Consider the following 15973-nt stretch of genomic DNA (forward strand, 5'->3'; position numbering starts at 1 on the left):
AGGCTGAGACAAAAGACGTTAATCTGCAAAGGGTATCATTGTGCTCATTCTAATCTCTATCAGTACATTCAGCCTCAAACCATCCAAACCACATTTCTTTCCCTAAAAAAAGGCAATTTCAAATGCAAAGGTGTTGTTTAATCGGTCCCCACTGAGAGCACTCACACTCACACAAGAATGGGCCCTGGGGTGTGAAAAGCATTATACCCAAGGGACCAGGATTTCCATGCAGCCAGCCTGGAAATGCCCACAAGCCAGGAAGCTGATTGCTGCATGCAGGTTTTCCTCCTGACACCGGTGGATTTTGCCTCTTGACCATTCTGCCAGCCCCATGCTCACCCCACGTTTGTACACAGGTGGTGGTGATGGCCGATGTGTGGCTACCCCTTCATCAGCCCTTCACAATTCATGCAGATTGTCTATCATCTTTACCAGCTGAATAAGGGAAACCGGACCTTTGACCATTAGGAGCAGGAAACATCTGCACCTTCACCATTTTCAATCCAAAGCCACGCTCGTGTTTTCATGTTTTATTAAACTGTGAGCTCTCGGAGGATGAGGTTTTGCAGACTGGAGCTATGCTGTTACATGAGATATTCAGGAAGTTATTTGCATCGACTGGATAAAAGCCTGCGGCAGCTGGGCGTGCTGCAGAAACGAGTCAGAGACCACTGCATCAGCCACCAGCCCAAGGAATAACATTAGTTCCAGCTTCACAATGAGTTGTTTACTGGCCTTGGCTGCCTGTGGGAACAGCCAAGACGAGCAGAGGAAAAGGAGAGACAAACACAATGAGAGCAAGACGCGTTAGGTGGGAGGCTGGGCTTTAGAGGCAGACACAGCATTGCAAACCTATGGAACTAGAGAGGGCTGAAAAACAAATAGAAGGGCATCGGCTGCTGCACAGAGTAAACAGGCTGAGCCAAATAAGCCGTCTGCTGCCAGAAGATCCTCCTCCCTAGCTGAAGGGCTGATATTAAAGGTAAGAGATAAAAATACAAAGCTTTTAGCTAGCAGCTCTGCTGGAAGGCGGATTCACTGAAAGGCACCCCAAGCAGCTCTCAGGGGGAGCCACAGAGGCGAGAGCAGCCGCGCTTCCCCGGAGTATCTGTAGCTATGTCCCTAAACGTTTAAAAGTCTACAGGTTTTCCAGCAGGAACCTAGGGCTTCCACAGCAAACTGCTGGTGGACAGGAGTCCAGACTGTTCCAGTCAGCTCCTTCGAGAAGATTTAAAAGCAAACCAAAACAAACCCCAAGCTGGAAAAGAACGCCTTTCTACATCTATTTAGATATTTTATGGGGAGCTTTGCTTTGCAGCTTCCTAGTTTCACCTAATACTTCCCCGATTCCTAGCTGCCCCCTCTCCTCCTCGCTTTTTTTTAATTGGAAGGAAAAAACAATTACAGCCGAGAAAGTGAAAATCCGAGATTTAAGCAGCTTTCCCCCTTCTCGCTTCCATCCCGGCGCGGGCACGCTCTCGCAGGCTGTGTCCGCCAGCTAATGGCTCGGGAAATCCGCGTTACCCATTGTCAGGCTGTCCTTAGGCTGCTAATGCTGCCCCGGGAGCTGCTGGACACGCTCTGGGAGGGAATACAGCCCCGCGAGAGGGACCCAGCAGAGCCCAGGGCGCGGGGCGGGCTCAGGCACTAATAACACCTCCCTGCCCAATGGAAAGCGTTTCCTATCGAGACCCCCAAGAGTTCCCCCTGCCCACAAACCCTGCCCAGACATTGGGCCCATTCTTGTGTCCCGTTTCCCAAGACATGATGGCTGCAGCGTTCAGCAGTTTTGTTTCCTCCCCGAACAAAGGAAGGCAGACAACTGCCAGCCGCTTTGCAGTTTGAAGATGAACGGGTAAACTTTCACAAAGCCGAGCAGCACGCAGCTCTTCCGTGTGCGACTAACGCGGCTTGCACAAGAAAAGGATAAATGGGGGCTGTCAGGGAGGAATCGGGCTGAAATCTGCCGAGCCGTGGGCATGATCTCAGCCCCGGCCCCGCTGCCGTGGTAAGTGTGCATTTCCTCCCTTTCTAACCCAGCAGAAAAGCATCCAGCTTTAACGTCAGCTCTGCAAAAAGGATTGATTTCTGAACTCTGAGGGCTCAGACAAATCTGTGCGATAACACTAGCCGGGGATGGGCTCGAGCTGTGCATTTCAATGGAGATTAGCGGTGTTTTTTCTATACAGGCAGATCTCATTCCTCTGACTTTGAGCTATGCTATGGGTGGGATGGGAGAGGCAAATGTTTCTGTTTAAAGTGAGAAAGATGATCTCCAAGTTTTTGGAAAGTAATTACTGTGTGAGCTACCCCTCCAAACTCTTGCAGTGGAAATCATTATAATTCACATCACAATTCTCACTGTGTCACTGCAGATGACAAGTTAAGGACTTTTCTACCCCTGCTGCTTGTTTCAGCTTTGTAAAAAGTATCTCTTGGTTAGGACTTTCTGTCTGTACTTGAAGTCAGCATCACATAGACACTAATATAAGTTTAAGAAAGGGTTGTATATAAATGTGACATGAACTTCCAGCTTATGTTGATAAATGCTTTCAGCTTCATGTAATGCGAGATCTGATTCCCAAAATCTATACTAAAAATAGGGAATAAGTTGTGTATTTTATACTGCAAAACTTCAAAAATTTATTTGTCACTTGGGCTTTCATTTATGGCTAAAATCTACTCCTAAGCTTGGTAGCAAAATTCCATGAAAAAAATCAAATACTGCTCTAAACAGATAGAAAAAACAGTGTCAGAAGTAAAATAAATGCTGAACAACTTAATCTACAGATACAGCTGTTTGGAAAAAATAGGATTTAACCTGATGTAAGCCCACTACAGAAGAATTTGCAAGAATAGTTTGGGTTTTTTTAATGACACTCCTTAATCTTTGTTTGAGAGGAGACAATTGTGTGGTTTTGCATTGCTTCCCTATATGAACACAACAGTAAAACCCAGAGGATGGGAAGAGCAAAGTTCACAGGTCGGTGATAAGGATATTTGCCCCCTCCCCATAGCACTTTTCTGTCTTCTCTTCTTTACTAACATTCTGAAAGCTAAAACAAAACAGGCAGGAAAGTAACCTTGGGACTTTAAGGGGTTCAAAGCCTCTGAATTTTAAAAGAAGGACAGGAGGTGGTCTTGGGTTTGGGGGGTGTGTGTGTGTCTGAGCATACATTTCACTTTAATCCTTCAAGACTAAAAATGAGACTCCTCCTTAACTGGGGTTAGACCAATTGATAAAAATCAGTGTCTTTCAAATTCTGGAGTTCAGAGCTCAGCTGCGCACAAACTGAACTAATGCCTGGACACAATGAGACAAAACAAATGCTAAAACCTGCACCTCCCAGATTTCTGAGAAGCAGGATCGAAACATTCACTGTGCCTGAGCACTGCAGCCAGTGCCAGAGAGAGGGTGCGCTCCCAGCTGTAGATGGTTGCTCTCCTCCAGCCTGTGACTTCGTGACTGGAGCACAAGAGTGGGAATTAGGGCAGTTTTACTCACACCTTGGGCCAGACCCTGGGGAAGAGGTGCACTGTAAGAGGGTACGAGAAGGTTGGTTGCTGGGGAGAGCAGCGTGGCAAAGCAGTCTGGGACTCAGTTACCATGGTAGTGCCTTGGCACTTCAATAGCGTGGCCGCTTGCAGCCATACGTGTTTATGCCAGTGTTTGAGATGCATCTGTGCAGGCTGCAGCTAACTCCGGCTGAAGCACGTTTGAGTATCTGGGCTCTGTTTACCCAAGTCTGTGCGTTGCTGGCCAGGTGTACACAGATGATGTCGTGGTCCCAGCCTGACGGTTCACTCAGTGCTCTGGGATCACTGGGCTGGGGTGGTGAGGATGGCTCCTGGAGCACACACCCAGCCTCAATGGGTCTTTCTAGGTCAAGCGTGCGTGCAGAGACTCACTGCTCCTTCACACATTGCTCCTCCTCCATAAATAAGGATCCGATTTAGTCTCAGGGAAGGGGAGCCACCACCTTTTACAAAAGCCAAATTCTCTCCTTGAAAAGAGGAGCTCTTTATTCATGAGAACAGACAGTGGCTCTGCAAGACTTCCTCTAATGCACCATCTTCTCAGCTCGGTCCCATAAAAGGGGGTAAAGATCCACATGCTTTGGAACCAAACTAGCCTTAGCTGACCCCAGCTGCAAGGAGAGTCTTCTGAATTATTTGTAATGGTTTGGGCTTGTAGAAAAAGGGAAAGTCTCTTTATCTTGGCAAGTGAAATCGAGGAACATCCATCAGTCCCTAAGCCCTGAGACAAAGGTGCACGTTAGGAACAGTGCAGACTGCTTTCTCTGTGTGCAACACGATCTCATAATATTTTGAGTACCTATTATGCCTGTAAATAGACAACCACGACAGAGGCTCTTACTTTAATCAGCTAATATTCCCATCTTCCACCCCAGCTTGTATTTGCTTTTATGTGGTAAAGGGAAATTACCATATTTAGCACTAAGAGCATCATCCCTTATACGATGCCAAAATACCATTCTTCTGCTCTCATCTCATTATTAGAAATCTGATTTCTAAGAAACCTCCCTACAGAAATATCACTCGCTAGCCGAGATCTTATATTTCCATGCTGCAAAGTAATTTCTTATTTAACACATTAATGCAAGCTTACCCTCAATACATCCTTTCGTTACATACTGCTCAACATTTTATACAGACCTTAATGTTTTTCTCCAGAGCGGAGGTGAAGGAAATGGCATGAAAACCCCAGCTATGCCTCCAAATTCCCTCCTGAGAAACATGCACTGAGAAGAAGAGGGAGCCCAGCAGCTCTGGAGGAGGCTGTGCATCTCCAGTGCTTGGGGTCAGACCACAGCAAACGGAATGAAGGCTGTTGGTACCCATCCAGCCCATACTGCTGTCAGATGAGAGTTCTCCAGCCTTCCCCTTCCCCCCCCCCCCCCCCCCCCCCCCAAGAAAAAAGCCATTTGAGAAAACAAAGGCCTGTTTTGTCAACTCCCTCTGGTAAATAAATGCAGGGCACAGGTTCTTCAAGGTCCTGAGCAAGAGAGTGGAGTGTGGATTCCCTTCTGCCCCGCTGCGCTCTGCACTGTGAGGAAACCGCTCGCACCTCCTTGCACCAAGTTTAGCTTGCAAAAGCTGAAATAGGTGTTTGTGCTGTGGTGCAGGCAGCTGGATGGAAGCTTGTGGTGCTAATGTATGCAAGGGGGAGGAAAAAAAAGCCTATAATTTCTGGATAAACAGAGGTGAAAGTTCAGCTCTCCTGCTTCAGCAAAGGGACTGCAGAGGAACCGGCCCGGAGCCACAGCCCTGGGCAAGAGCGGTCAAAGGAGGGCTTCATGCAGCTGCAGGCGCCTTGTGAGGAGCCAGTAAAGGCAACAAGGAGCCCAGAAGCCAAGCAATCACCAAGGAACCACTGGAAATTGTGTCAGAGAAGGAAAGAAAGGAAGCTTTTGGGGCAGGAAGCTGACTGGAAAGTGTTTTGGAACTGTAAGCAAATAAACTGAGTCCTGTTGTTGGATTCCCCAGCGGTGCAGGGAAACAGGACTCTCATTTTCTACTTCTTTTTTTTCTCAACCACACTTTGTAAATAAACAGGGCTACATCAAAGACACAGCTACCTCCATCACCGGCTTCTGCTCCTGAGCAAAAACAACCTGGTCAAACAGCGTAACTCTGCTTTTCATCAGCTCTTTTTTCTTTGCATTTAAATCTCTTTATTGGGATCTCCACTGAATTGAGCAATGCCGTTATGAAGCAATGTCTCCTTAGATGGACATCTGAGGGTCAAAACTCCCAGCATTTCTAGAGTTCTCCATCATCAGATTGAGGTTTCTTTGCAACCCAAACCATTCCTCTTATGAGAATAAAATAATGTGAACTTTGCTGGGAAGTTTGGGATGAATTCCATTATTTCTGAGCTGTGGCTGTGGCTCCAAAGGCCACAGTAGATGGGGAAGGCCGAAGCACATCAAGGGTTAAAGGGGTGATGTAAATGGAGAGAGACATTCTCAGTGAAAACAAAAAGAGAGTCATGCCCTGAGGATCAGTGTCTGAATATGGGGTAAGTCCCTTCGCCATTCTCTTCAGAAGGAAACATTTTAATTAGCTCAATACAAAACAGATACAGCACAGAGAAGTCACCATGAGCAGGAAATGCTTTGTAAGTCTCAGAGGACAGTTAGGAGACAACGGCAGTGCTGACGGGTCGAAAAGGAAAAGAAAGGAGAATGCCTTTAGGATTGGGTCCGATAGGCTCAGGTTTCCACTTCCCTGCTCCATCTTGGAACAGAATGGAACTGGGGTCCTGCTGCAATTAAGGCAACAGAAAGCGGCTGTTGAACCTGGAGGGTCTGAGAGAGCAAAATCCACCCCAGGCAGGGAGGAAAGGGGTGGCTGGTGCGCTCCCACTTAGTTGTAGCGGGAGCCCAGGGTCACTCTTGGTGGCTGAGGGAAGGGAAATGCCTCATGGGCTCCTGTGGTTTGTTTTTCTTCTCTCAGCGGCTTTGAAAAGCAGACAGTGAGACCTCACTGACCCGATCACAGGTAACTCAGGATTTCACCTTCCCACCAGGTGCAGAAGATGTCATTACACCCACAGCAAATACTGCGGAATGAAAGTACCCGTGGTACTGAAGCCCCTTGCACAATAAGTGTCAAAGCCATGAATAAGAGCCTTCCTGCCTTGTCTTTTATGCTAATCATCAGAGAACGTCTCCCTTTTGCCCAGCATACTGGCTAGGCATTCAGTTTGATAAAACCCAGGGAAGAATAGCTCTTTGAAGCCACAGAAACCTTTGCTGGACTTCAAAGTCACGCTTCTGTCTACTTCTTTCCTACTGTTCTCAAATACATCACTTAGGATTAGTAAATGAAAGAGATTAAAGCATTTCTCCTTTCCTTCAGTTCATATAGTCAGCAGAGCTTTGTATACAGGCAGCTGCTTGTTTCCTCACTGTCTAATCATACTCTTTCCCCTGTTTCTACACATGAGGGAAGAAATACAGGCAGAGGTTACTGCAAAAACACAAGAAGCTGTAGGGAGGATGGAGAGCTCACAGCAATTATGTTGGTTTAAAAGCCAAACTGGGTATCCTGAGCCATTTCCAATCCTCATCCGTTTCCCTTCCGCAGCAGCAGCCGGGTCGAGCAACACCTGCCATTGCTAGTGCAGCTTTCGTTAAACCCATGCTGCTGGCGCTGGGGAAATGGAGCCAGCATCAGTGTGTAGCACCGTTACTGCTCTATCAGCTTTAAAAAGGGCAAAGCCAGCTACCGGCTTCCCCCAGACTGGAGGTTTGTTCTTATAACCACTTTCAGTTAATGCTCTCAAAGCTCTTTCCAACCAAAATCAACTAGTGAAACTTCTATTGAAAGAGATCCCCTTGCAGGCACTGAGGTATTGCAAGAGCGGTGAAGCAGCGGGGAACTTGGCGGCGAGATGGTTTTGTTGTGCTCTCCATGGCTGCTTTGCTTTCTTTGAGTTCAGATTTTGTGGTTTTCAAATGAACACTTGCAGGCCTTTAGAAAGGACAGCTTGGTGGTCATTACCATTGCTCATTAGCACGGCTCTAGTATCATCAGAAACATTTACTTTTTCAGGTAGAGAAAGTTTCTTGTGTATCTAGTAAGTCCATGCAGTATATCTCACCTTACCTATAGTACTCATACCAGTCCTATAGCCTTATGCAGAATTACCAGCTATGCAAAGATCTTCCAAGAAACCCCAAATAATCTCCCCCCCCCCATCCCTAACAAAACCTGTTTTGAGCCTTCTGCATAATTAAAGTGGAATGAAGGATGGAAATAAAACTCAACACATTGCAGAACTGACAGTTTGTGGTTGTAAAGCCATAACCCTGGGCTCTGTGGTGGAAGGGAGTTACGCATCATGCAATCATTGTACTGAGTAACAGGGAAGTGAAAAACCACTAATGAATGTCATTCTTGTAGAGAGAGGGCATAAAGCACAGGCTGTGCCCAAAGAAAGTACTTACTTATTTCTAAGGTTGGAGTCTGAGACTGTATGAAAGCACAAGTGCTGCCATAACCTAGAGCCATTTCTGGGCAAAACACAGAAAACCCTCCAAGCCCCCAGCATCCCCAGCATTTTGATCCATCAGTTTTTGGCTTCCGTACCTATAAAACCTTCATGTTTTAGTGATAACTTGAATGCACATAGTGATAATCTAGGAAGAGATCCTTCAGATTTGAAAGGGTTTCACATTTGGTCTGTATCAGAGCTCACAAGAAAAAGCTTTGCAGTGGTTAGTTATTTAAATGAACACACAGAGGATGCCCTTACATATTCAGACTGATAATGTTGCATTCATCTTACATCACATCTGAGAAAAAGAAAATGTGAAGATGCTAAAATGTCAGTCCCAAACTCCACACTGTTTTTTGTGACCTCAGTTTGATGGATGTGCATGAAGCAGAAAGAGGGGACTTAATGAAATTACAGAATCTGATTTTAAAGTGTGCTTTTTACCTGCAGTAATTCTCTGTACTGACAGGCAGTTGGTCTGCGTTAAGCCAGAAGCTGGTTGTTTTGAAGATTTCTTGGGGTGCTAGGAGAAGGAAATAAAAGAACTGTGAACAGGAAACCCATGCACCATAGGAAGCAGTGCGTAGTTTTCCTTTATTTTCAATACACAGAGAACAGGGAATATCACTACAACAAAACACAAGTGGGAGCAAACCCTGACAGCTCCTCTGCTGAACCCCACTTCAGAACTAGGAAGAGGGGTACACGAGTGACAGGCTGTATGTTCTGTTACAGTACCACCTCTAACAACAGCTAGATACGCTCCTCCCATGATGTACCACCCCCATTTTAGATACAGGATTCAGAGTTTTGGCCTGCCTGATGAACTGAACAGTAAAGTGTTTTTCTTTATATTCACTTAACTCAGCATTTTAAAATGTGTCTCTAGTGTTTCCCCAACAAGGCAATAGCAGTGGTGAACAAGGTGTACATGGAAGAGCATCCTATTGCTTTAATCCTTAGTGAAAAGAAAGGAGAGTGAATTTTGCATTCAGAAAACTGAATCTGTAGACTTCAGGCTACAGAATTTCAAGCCCGTGGCTGAGTTTCAAAGCAACTTGTCAGCTTGTTTAAACACTTCAGCATTAGATAGGTAAACAACACAGCCCTGTATTTTAAGGACCGTAACTTAGCTAGACAATTGCTGGCAGGCAATTCCCATAGACTTTTATGCCAGAAAACCTGGTATTTGACCTTGTGTCTGTCTGATGCAGAGCAGGGAAAAACGAATCAAGTGATTGAGCATCTTTTCTCCTGTGTAACAAGTATCTGGGTCTGGCTGTTGGCAGAGACTCCTTATGTCAGTAGTAAAGGTAACACTTCAGAGCCACCTTTCAAACTGCTGTGTCAGGCTGTGTTTTGAGGAACAGCCAGAAGCCTGGGCTGTGTGTGCAGACTGAAAGTGGGGTTTCCATCGGCCTCCCAGACACATGGGTATGTCAAGTTTCAAGGACACCCAATCCCTCTCAAACCTGCCCAGTGCGGATCCAGACATGGAGCCTGGACCAAGCAAATCTGGCACACCTGGTTTTTACACACCACAGAGGAAAAGGGGCTGCTTATAAAGGTTATATTTCAGCATAAACAAAAATTGCTCCTGATGGAAATAACATGCAGTCTCTCTCTTTAATGGTAGGGAGTTACAAGCCAAGAATTCAATGCACTAGGCTGAGGGTTAGGCTAAGAGGCACAGCTATTCCTGTTGGAGCTCCTAAGTTCTTGCTTAAATGCTTTTCAACTTGTGAGACCTTCACATTAGATTATCATGTATTCAAGGAAAGTGCACCTTTGAGATCTTACTACTATCCTTTTCATAGGTTTAAATGTTTGATAATCTTTTTTAGGTCATCTCACAATAAAGTTAATTTAGCCACAAATTTAGTGGGAAAAACATAGATGAGCACAAAAGGACAAAGAGGAACAAGGAACATTTTGTTTCTCTACACCAGCCCTTTCCCTATTCTGCCTTTCCATCCCCGAAGTCCTGTACAGTTTGCATGATGAAGTGTCAGCTTAGCTGAGCTGTAGAGAAAGCTCTGACATGGGACTGGTCTCCTCTGCCATTGCAACATGATTGACAGCAATCAGATAAGGGCACATCTATTTCTGGTTTGAACATTTACTAAGGCAGGATATCATTGAAAATATGTAACTCTAAATGCACCTAAAACAAAAGAAAAGCTTTACTAAATTGGGTGAAGATCATGTACCAAGGGCACCTATGAAAATCAGAGAGAATTCCGTTAGATCAAGGCACACACACATAGCCAGAACAGCAAACCAGCACAAAGCATGACTTCGGTGCACCGGTCCTGACACCGCCCCAGCCAGCGGAGAGCAGGAACCTTCCCCTCCAGGGGAGATGTACTAGTTCCAAGCGGTCTTTTTGGATGTCAGAAGGTTCAAGTCATTTGAAAGTTATCCTTCTGAGAAATGAGGTTTGGGGATCCTCCCTTCCTGCTGTTTTGCTTTGTGTCCAGCTAATCTGTGAGATGCAAAGGGGAGGTGCTGCCTGTGCTCTGGGACACGGTGCTGGGTTCTGTAAAGCCTGTGGTTGTCCAGGCACTCCCAGGGGAGGGCAGAATTTGCACCTTCCACTGGCAAAGCCATGGCTATTACGTTTTTCTCAACACTTGACATTTCACCAGCTGACTCACTGACAGCCTGCATGCAAGAACAATTGTCAGCGTGAGCCCTTCCAGTAGGAAAACATATGGAAAACATTTGGTTTTGATCAGTTTGCATCCCAAATTGTCCCGATTCCATGCTTTCTTCTCCAGTTTATTTATGTGTTGCCATTTAACACAACCCAGTTACATGCTTGCTGTTGAAACTAGGTTGTCGGAGTATCGCTTTCTGGAAAGGATCCTACTGTTCACAAAGGTTTCGTCTCTGTAAGTTACTCCATAGTTGCAGCTAGTAAAATGTTTCTTAGATTGAAAGAAGTGTACAAATGTTGTTTTTGTATTTGGTTTGCTGTAGTTTACGAGGCAAAGGTCCTTCCCTTTATTATCCAGCTTTGCTCCACATTTCCAATATGATCTAGATGATGATCTTAAGGTCCTTTCCAACCCTAACTGTTCTCTAAGACGTACCAACTGCCGTGCCCGTGTTCCAACTCCTTGCTGCAATGAGGGACGACTTGCCTCCTCCAATCCTCCTGTTTAGACTTTGAAAACAATACTTAAACACCAGTAAGAGAACATCAAGATAGTTCATAAAGCACCTCCTGGCAGCAAACAGTGTGCTTGCTTCAACTCTACAGTCTCTAAAGCTTGCTGAATCGGGACAAAGTGTTACAAGAGTGTGGTTCTTGACATTCCCAGATTTCAGGTTCTGAACCTGGACAGAGTAAAAATGAAGGTGTCAGTGTAGCTTAGAGGAGTCCTTTCTGCAATGTGTTTTACATTTCCAAAAAAAAAGGAGTCTTTTTGAAGTAATGCCATTTTTGCAGAAATTTAAGGGAAAAAAGCACAACGTTTTCCTGAAGTGGCGAGCATCATTTTGGAAAGTATCTTTGAAAAACATTTTTGAAATACACTTCAGTTTTTTCAAAGTGAAAATGTGGGAGGATGCTCCCATTTTCAAGTAGAAAAATGGGAAACCAGCACATTGTTAACATAGGTCTGGGGTTTAAAACTTTTGCTCAAAAAAGGGTTGAAAGAGACCATAGAACTTTTATTTCTGCACAGTTAAAAGCAAACACTAAAACTTTTGGTTTCTTTCTCCTCTTGTTACAAGTTTAGGTGAACGTTTCAAACTGTTGGGTTCTATACCTGGGCAATTTTGTGGGTCCATGATTTAATTTCTTTCCAAACATATTGGGCCAAGTCCCTCTCAAATTTTAAAGGAAAATCTTTTCAAGCAGAAAGTTGGAATTAGTAATTGCCCTCCCTCCAATAGGAGGATGGGGGAGAGATGGGGGAAGGAAAGGAAAAGTTGAGTACAGTAACCGCTGTGTTCAGCTTCGAAAACCCCAATAATAGTGGAATTTATAAAGACTACCTTGAAAACTAATTGGCCCTGTTTGCATATGTTCGATTGGAAAGGAAAGAGCATATGCTCGCTTGCACAGCCAGTTTCAGTGATGGTAGGTTCCAAGACTGATGGCATATTTTTCTCTCCTTTAGGATGAAAGGACTTGTGACAGAGACATGGTAGCAAGGTGTGGAGCAACCTTCCTGGAATGTGTTTCTTCAGGAAGAGAAGAGATCGCTGCCGTATTTTATGGATGTCACTGAAGTAGACTTTGAAGTTCTTTGGAAACACATCACAAACTTGGCATGGGAAACCACAGCAACAATCATACCTGTTTGATAGATGATTCCTTTAAGTACAACTTGTATGGAGCTGTGTACAGTGTGGTCTTCATCCTTGGTTTGATTACTAACTGTGCCTCCCTCTTTGTTTTCTGCTTTCGGATGAAAATGCGAAGTGAAACTGCCATTTTCATGACAAACCTGGCTGTTTCAGATTTGCTCTTTGTGTTCACTTTGCCTTTTAAAATTTTTTATAATTTCAACAGGCATTGGCCTTTTGGAGATAGTCTGTGCAAGATCTCTGGTACAGCATTTCTCACTAACATCTATGGGAGCATGCTGTTCCTCACCTGCATTAGTGTCGACCGTTTCCTTGCTATCGTCTATCCATTCCGATCTCGCACCATTAGGACCAGGAGAAATTCTGCCATAGTCTGTGCTGGTGTTTGGATACTGGTCCTCAGCGGTGGAATTTCAGCTTCATTGTTCTCCACAACCAACATTTCCAACACCAGCACAACCTGTTTTGAAGGTTTTTCCAAAAGTATCTGGAAAACCTACCTGTCTAAGATCACTATATTTATTGAAGTGGTAGGATTCATAATTCCTTTGCTACTCAACCTTACCTGCTCTTCTTTAGTTCTCAGGACTCTCCGGAAACCTGCCACCTTGTCTCAGATCGGGACAAACAAAGAGAAAGTATTGAAAATGATCATTGTGCACGTGGCCATTTTTGTTGTGTGCTTTGTGCCTTACAATTCCATACTCTTCTTGTATGCTCTTGTGCGCTCCCAAGCAATAGCAAATTGCTCCTTGGAGAGGTTTGCCAGGACAATGTACCCAATCACACTGTGCATTGCAACAATGAACTGCTGCTTTGACCCATTCATCTATTACTTTACATCAGAATCCTTCCAGAAGTCCTTCAACATAAAGACCCAGATGAAAATGGATTCTCTTTTCAAGACTGAGACAGCTCTAACAAAGACTGCACTACCAGCACCCCAGGATGAAATAAGTGACCAGGCTATTACAAATGGAGGAGACCCAACATCTGAATCTCATTTCTAGTAAGATGTTTGCACATTGAGTTCTCCCCCATTAACTTTTGATTAACACCACGTGTGAAATAGCTGTTTCAGAATTCACGTGGTGTGAATGAAGTTGCTGGGGGATAACTACACAGGTGGACAAATCCTTAACACTGGGACAGTCCCATCACATGCAACGGGTGAACGTGAAATGTAAAAATCCCAATGGATCTCCCTTTGGAGATCATGGATAGGTAACAACACATGTGCCAACTGAGGAGGGAACAGAATAGCTTCTTTAAGCAGAATGTGCCAACATTTGGCATTTCCCCCCCCCCCAGCAGTTTACATGGGACCAGTTGGGAAATAGAAAATTTAATTTTCTTGATATCTGCCAATATTTCATGCCTTCTGGAAATGCATCATCATATGTTAACACAATAACTTCACACAATATGTATGTTTGCTTTTAAAGACATAATAAAAGCTTTTGGCTTTTCCTTATTTCACTGCAAGAGTATACTATACCTCCTGTTTTTTTCAAGATACAGGCATGCTGGATTTATTACGTGGAGAGGTTTGAAGTGTAAACAGTTGTTTTGAAAGTAGGCAAAAAAGTTACTTGGTGATGGAAGAGAAAAATAATGAGCAGAGTATTTTGGAATAAGAAGTTTCATCTTTGTCAGATTAAGCTGTCAGTTTGTTCTAAATGCCACCTCTAGGGAGGAGTAAAGGGCTCATTGCTGCTCTGTTGCACCTGGGCCTTTATGTCCCAGGAGATTTTATATGAGTGTTTCTGGAAAGGGCTAGACTATGAAGTCAGCTGAAAGACAGGGCTTGAAACCCCAGAGTCCTTGCAAGGGCAAACCTCTTCTATGGAAATCGAGTGCAGCTGAGGGGGGGGAAGAATTAGACTGCTGACCTTACTGAAGAGCTTGTCTGGATACAGACAATTGGTGTCAAAGCACCCAATTAAGAGAAGATCTCTAAGTGATTGCTTGCTGGTTTTCTCTATACAGTCAACTAATTAAACTACAAGGTCTCAAAAAAGCTCCAAAAGAAAAGTGAACCAAGCCACACTCTTAGTTACAACAGTATTTTCTTTTTTCTTCGTCAATACATATCCTGCTTTTCCTTTTATATAGATTATAGAACTATATGGGAAGTTATCTGGCTATATGTCATTGAGCTTTATGAGATCTTTCATTTCTTTAGCCATTGCTTCATATTTGAAGCTATACTGACCTTAACATTCTGAAGTGTAAATCAAATGAAAAAGAACTTAACTTGAAAATGTGTGAAGCTCCAACAGCAGAAATTTTTCTACTGAAAATGTAGATCAGTAATCTACATTTTTTGACCCATTCATCCAGATCAGTAATCCACCTTTCCCACAGTACAGCATAGAACTACTTCTAGGTAGTTTCTTTGCCCCCCAAAAAGAGCCAGACAAAATATTACTTGAACAGATGTTTTCCACTCAACTATTTGTCTTAAGTCTCTCAGATCAAGCCTCCTGAGAGACTGAGAGCTGCTCATCAAATGTGATCACTGCTTAAAGCAGCAGAGGCTTTTAAAGTCTGCAGAAAGTGTTAATGCTTCGAAGGGAATATTTATTTAGCACTACATTCACTTCTTTATTCAAACTCAGTTGCTTACCAAGGCTTGGACAAGCCCCAGAGATCATTCTGTTCTAGCCCCCAAGATGACTGTTGCTTATCTAGTGCCCCTTACTTTTGGCTCTTAATGCAGAAAATTTTATGGTCAACTCATCGTCTGCAGGGAGTATGAGAGCAGCCAAACTGTTCAACCTCATCTTTAAATTATCGCTGTGTTTACTAGAAACTCGCACACAAGACTGGCTTAGGAAATCTTTTGCTGTATATTAAACCCTCAGACACCAGCACTTTGGAGCAGGAACAAAACATGAAAACAAGAACAGATCCCTCGAACTACTCAGGGGAAGGAGGCAGATGTGGCAGGACAGGGCACAGTCAACTACAGTGAATTTGTCAGCATCTGGGAAAAGTTGAACTCAAACAGAAGCAATGAGCTGTGTTTGAAAAAGCATCAGTGTTTGACATTCAGCCATATGTGAAGTGAAAGCCGGTGCCATGCCCTTTTCCTTCCGTGCAGGCCTGAAGCAAAATGCTTTGAGGGCTTTTTAACGTCTGTATTTCCTTTGGCTGATGAGTCTGTTTCAACACTTGCCATAAGATGTATACATTTCGCAGGAGCTGTTTCCGTAACTTCAGATGAAAATGCAGAATGAGGCAAGAGGGATTTTACAGGCTTTGATACAGGCAGGGTTTTGTGCATGCAGCAAAGCATCCTTTGCACCACAGCACGGTCAAGGGGGGAAGAGGGGGTGATGAGACCACCACCAACTGACACATGCTAAGCTGTGTGAAGGAGGTGGGGCACCTTCCACTGCCCTACCATTAACTGGCTGTTAAAAATTGCACTTAGTGCGAAGAGAGCTCCATTTTTGGAGATGGGAGAGAGGACGGAGTGGGAAGGATTCACTAAACAGCTACGGTGCGTTTAAAACAGTCTTCCTGTTTGCAGGAAAATTGTATGGAACACCAGTAAGTGCTCTTCTCCAAGGCAAACCCCTGTATTATTTCAGCTTTGCAAAGAGAGATGAGAAGCCTGTT

General features: G+C 44.3%; 1 protein-coding gene across 2 annotated transcripts; it reads left to right on the plus strand.

Moving 5' to 3' along the window:
* Window positions 1-643: 643 nt before the first annotated feature.
* On the plus strand, window positions 644-13831 carry LPAR4 (lysophosphatidic acid receptor 4). Of its 2 annotated transcripts, none has more exons than XM_061445667.1 (2): window positions 644-982; window positions 12157-13831. In XM_061445667.1, exon 2 carries the CDS (start codon window positions 12310-12312, stop codon window positions 13354-13356), a length of 1047 nt encoding a protein of 348 aa, XP_061301651.1. In that variant the 5' UTR covers window positions 644-982; window positions 12157-12309; the 3' UTR covers window positions 13357-13831. The 2 variants fall into 2 exon arrangements, with proteins under 2 accessions (XP_061301651.1, XP_061301650.1); XM_061445666.1 differs by lacking the exon at window positions 644-982 and adding an exon at window positions 1899-2008.
* The last annotated feature ends 2142 nt before the right edge of the window (window positions 13832-15973 follow it).

Source organism: Pezoporus flaviventris, unplaced genomic scaffold (assembly GCF_033815535.1).
Source record: "Pezoporus flaviventris isolate CSIRO_AGI_PZ_B2104156 unplaced genomic scaffold, CSIRO_AGI_Pfla_v1 ptg000005l, whole genome shotgun sequence".
NCBI lineage: Eukaryota > Metazoa > Chordata > Aves > Psittaciformes > Psittacidae > Pezoporus > Pezoporus flaviventris.

What these genes read in the sequence shown, in the direction of transcription:
- LPAR4 (XM_061445667.1), top strand. Translation starts at nt 12,310, where the DNA reads ATGGGAAACCACAGCAACAATCATACCTGTTTGATAGATGATTCCTTT.